Below are 2500 nucleotides of genomic sequence, written 5' to 3' on the forward strand. Positions count from 1 at the left end.
TTTATTAAGTCATATCATCGTCGCAATATTCAACAATGATATCACATATCACATGATTTCCTCATATCGTGCAGCCCTACTCTGTCTAAGAGTTCCTGAAACGCTTTGAAGCGCTGACATTATTAGTCAATGTCCTATTGACGTTAAGTTCAATTAAAAGGCGTGGATTCTGTCAACAATTGTCCTGTACCGTGACTTACAAATGAATAAGACTGGGCATTACTGGATGGTGAAGGTGGAGAATTGTCTTCTCATTTGCACACTGCCTGCAGACTCCTCTTCCCTGTGACATGCCTGGACTTGTATGCCCTTGGGCTCTCTACCTGTTGTACACGACATGGCAAAGTTTCCAGTTTTTTTCACACATTTCTGGGTTAACTGTGATTTTCATGAAAAAAGCCAACACATAAATCATCCCATGTCTGTTGTAGTTTATCAAGTAAGTGGGGCGGCCTGTAGCGTAGTGGTTAAGGTAAATGACTGGGACACGCAAGGTTGGTGGTTCTAATCCCGGTGTAGCCACAATAAGATCCGCACAGCCGTTGGGCCCTTGAGCAAGACCCTTAACCCTGCATTACTCCAGGGGAGGATTGTCTCCTGCTTAGTCTAATCAACTGTACGTGGCTCTGCATAAGAGCGTCTGCCAAATGCCAATAATGTAATGTAATGTAAGAGTAATTTCTCTTGTTACTATACGTAGTAGAAACATTGTTCACGTAATATATTGTACGGATGTCTTTATTTGTTAATGTGGACCAAAGGAAGACACAGCTGTTGTTGGGATAATTTAGTAATTTAGTAAAATTTAAAGATGACTCCAAGGCTAGGCCTTAGTGTTTCAAAATTAATCCAGTGAATATTTGTAGATCACAGACAGGGAATCATCAAAACATTTTTCTCATTTTACATATAGTCGCCTGAAAGAGTAGGCAGTGTACAAACTCTCTGTTGTCCACAGTCAAAGAGTAATCATGCTGAAGCTCACCTGCCCCTCTGTCCATCTGCACAGCCAATAAACCTGAAGCTCACCTGTCCGTCTGTCTGTCTGCACAGCCAATAAACCTGAAGCTCACCTGTCCCTCTGTCTGTCTGCACAGCCAATAAACCTGAAGCTGACCTGTCCGTCTGTCTGTCTGCACAGCCAATAAACCTGAAGCTGACCTGTCCGTCTGTCTCTGTGCACAGTCAATAAACCTGAAGCTCACCTGTCCCTCTGTCTGCACAGCCAATAAACCTGAAGCTGACCTGTGCGTCTGTCTGCACAGCCAATAAACCTGAAGCTGACCTGTCCGTCTGTCTGTCTGCACAGCCAATAAACCTGAATCTCACCTGTCCCTCTGTCTGTCTGCACAGCCAATAAACCTGAAGCTGACCTGTCCGTCTGTCTCTCTGCACAGTCAATAAACCTGAAGCTCACCTGTCCCTCTGTCTGCACAGCCAATAAACCTGAAGCTCACCTGTCCGTCTGTCCGTCTGTCTGTCTATGCCCACCGCAGGTGTACTACATCCTCTCCAGATGCCCGTACTACAGGGAGGATCACAAGGACCGGGACAAGAAGGGCATCAAGCGCCTGCTGAACAACGGCACTTACCAGTCAGCCTTCCCGCTGCATGACGTAAGAGCGCCCCCTGCCTGTCTCCACAGGCACTGCCACTGAACCGTGTGGGCCTTTCCTTAGCACACAGTTCTCTCACAGTGTAGAGAAGTTAAGTCCTACGCTTTCTGAGAAGCACATAATCTAATGTTACAAAAAGGTTAAAATCGGTCTTGGGATTTTTTCTGTTTACCATTCACTGTATCATTGTCATTATCTGGCATTGCTGGCATTTTATGAAACTGACAAAATGTTCAATACGTAAATGGTCAACCATTTGGTAAATGGTTGGAATTTATATAAGGCTTTTATCCGAAGCGCTGAACAATTGTTGCTTCTCATTCACCCATTCATACACACGCTGGCACACCAACAGCAATTGGCTGCCATGCAAGGCACCAACTAGCTCGTCAGGAGCAATTAGGGATTAGGTGTCCTGCTCAGGTACACTTCGACACACCCAGGGTGGGAATCGAACCTGGCAACCCTCCGACTGCCAGACAACTGCTCTTACTGCCTGAGCCGACATTGCTTCTGATTCAGCATTGGTGGCAAAAGCTCTGTGCCTTCGTATGCAGACAGTGTTGCGTGTGTATGTGCATAAGTGTGTGAATGTGTGAGTGCGTGTATGTGTGTATGTGAGTGAGTTTGAATGTGTGAGTGCGTGTATGTGTGAGTGTGAGTTTGTATGTGTGTGTGTGTGTGTGTGTGTATGTGCGTAAGTGTGTGAATGTGTGAGTGCGTGTATGTGTGTATATGTGTGTATGTGAGTGTGAGTTCGAATGCGTGAGTGCGTGTATGTGTGTATGTGTGTGTCTGTGTGAGTGTGAGTTTGTATGTATGTGTGTGTGTGTGTGTGTGTGTGTGTGTGCGCGTGAGTGTGTGAAAGTGAATCATGGTACAGT

General features: G+C 45.7%; 1 protein-coding gene across 4 annotated transcripts in view; it reads left to right on the plus strand.

The window, feature by feature from the left end:
- Positions 1-2500, plus strand: part of LOC133130220 (anoctamin-5-like) — a 61426-nt gene that overhangs the window by 34942 nt on the left and 23984 nt on the right. For all 4 annotated transcript variants that reach the window (XR_009708927.1, XM_061244623.1, XM_061244624.1 and 1 more), the window contains one exon: positions 1497-1616. Coding sequence is in view for 3 of the 4 variants with exons in the window: in XM_061244623.1 (XP_061100607.1) it covers positions 1497-1616 (120 nt within the window). In the remaining variant the exon portion in view is untranslated. The remainder of the gene's footprint in view (positions 1-1496; positions 1617-2500) is intronic.

The sequence above is a fragment of the Conger conger genome, chromosome 6 (genome assembly GCF_963514075.1).
Source record: "Conger conger chromosome 6, fConCon1.1, whole genome shotgun sequence".
Lineage (NCBI taxonomy): Eukaryota > Metazoa > Chordata > Actinopteri > Anguilliformes > Congridae > Conger > Conger conger.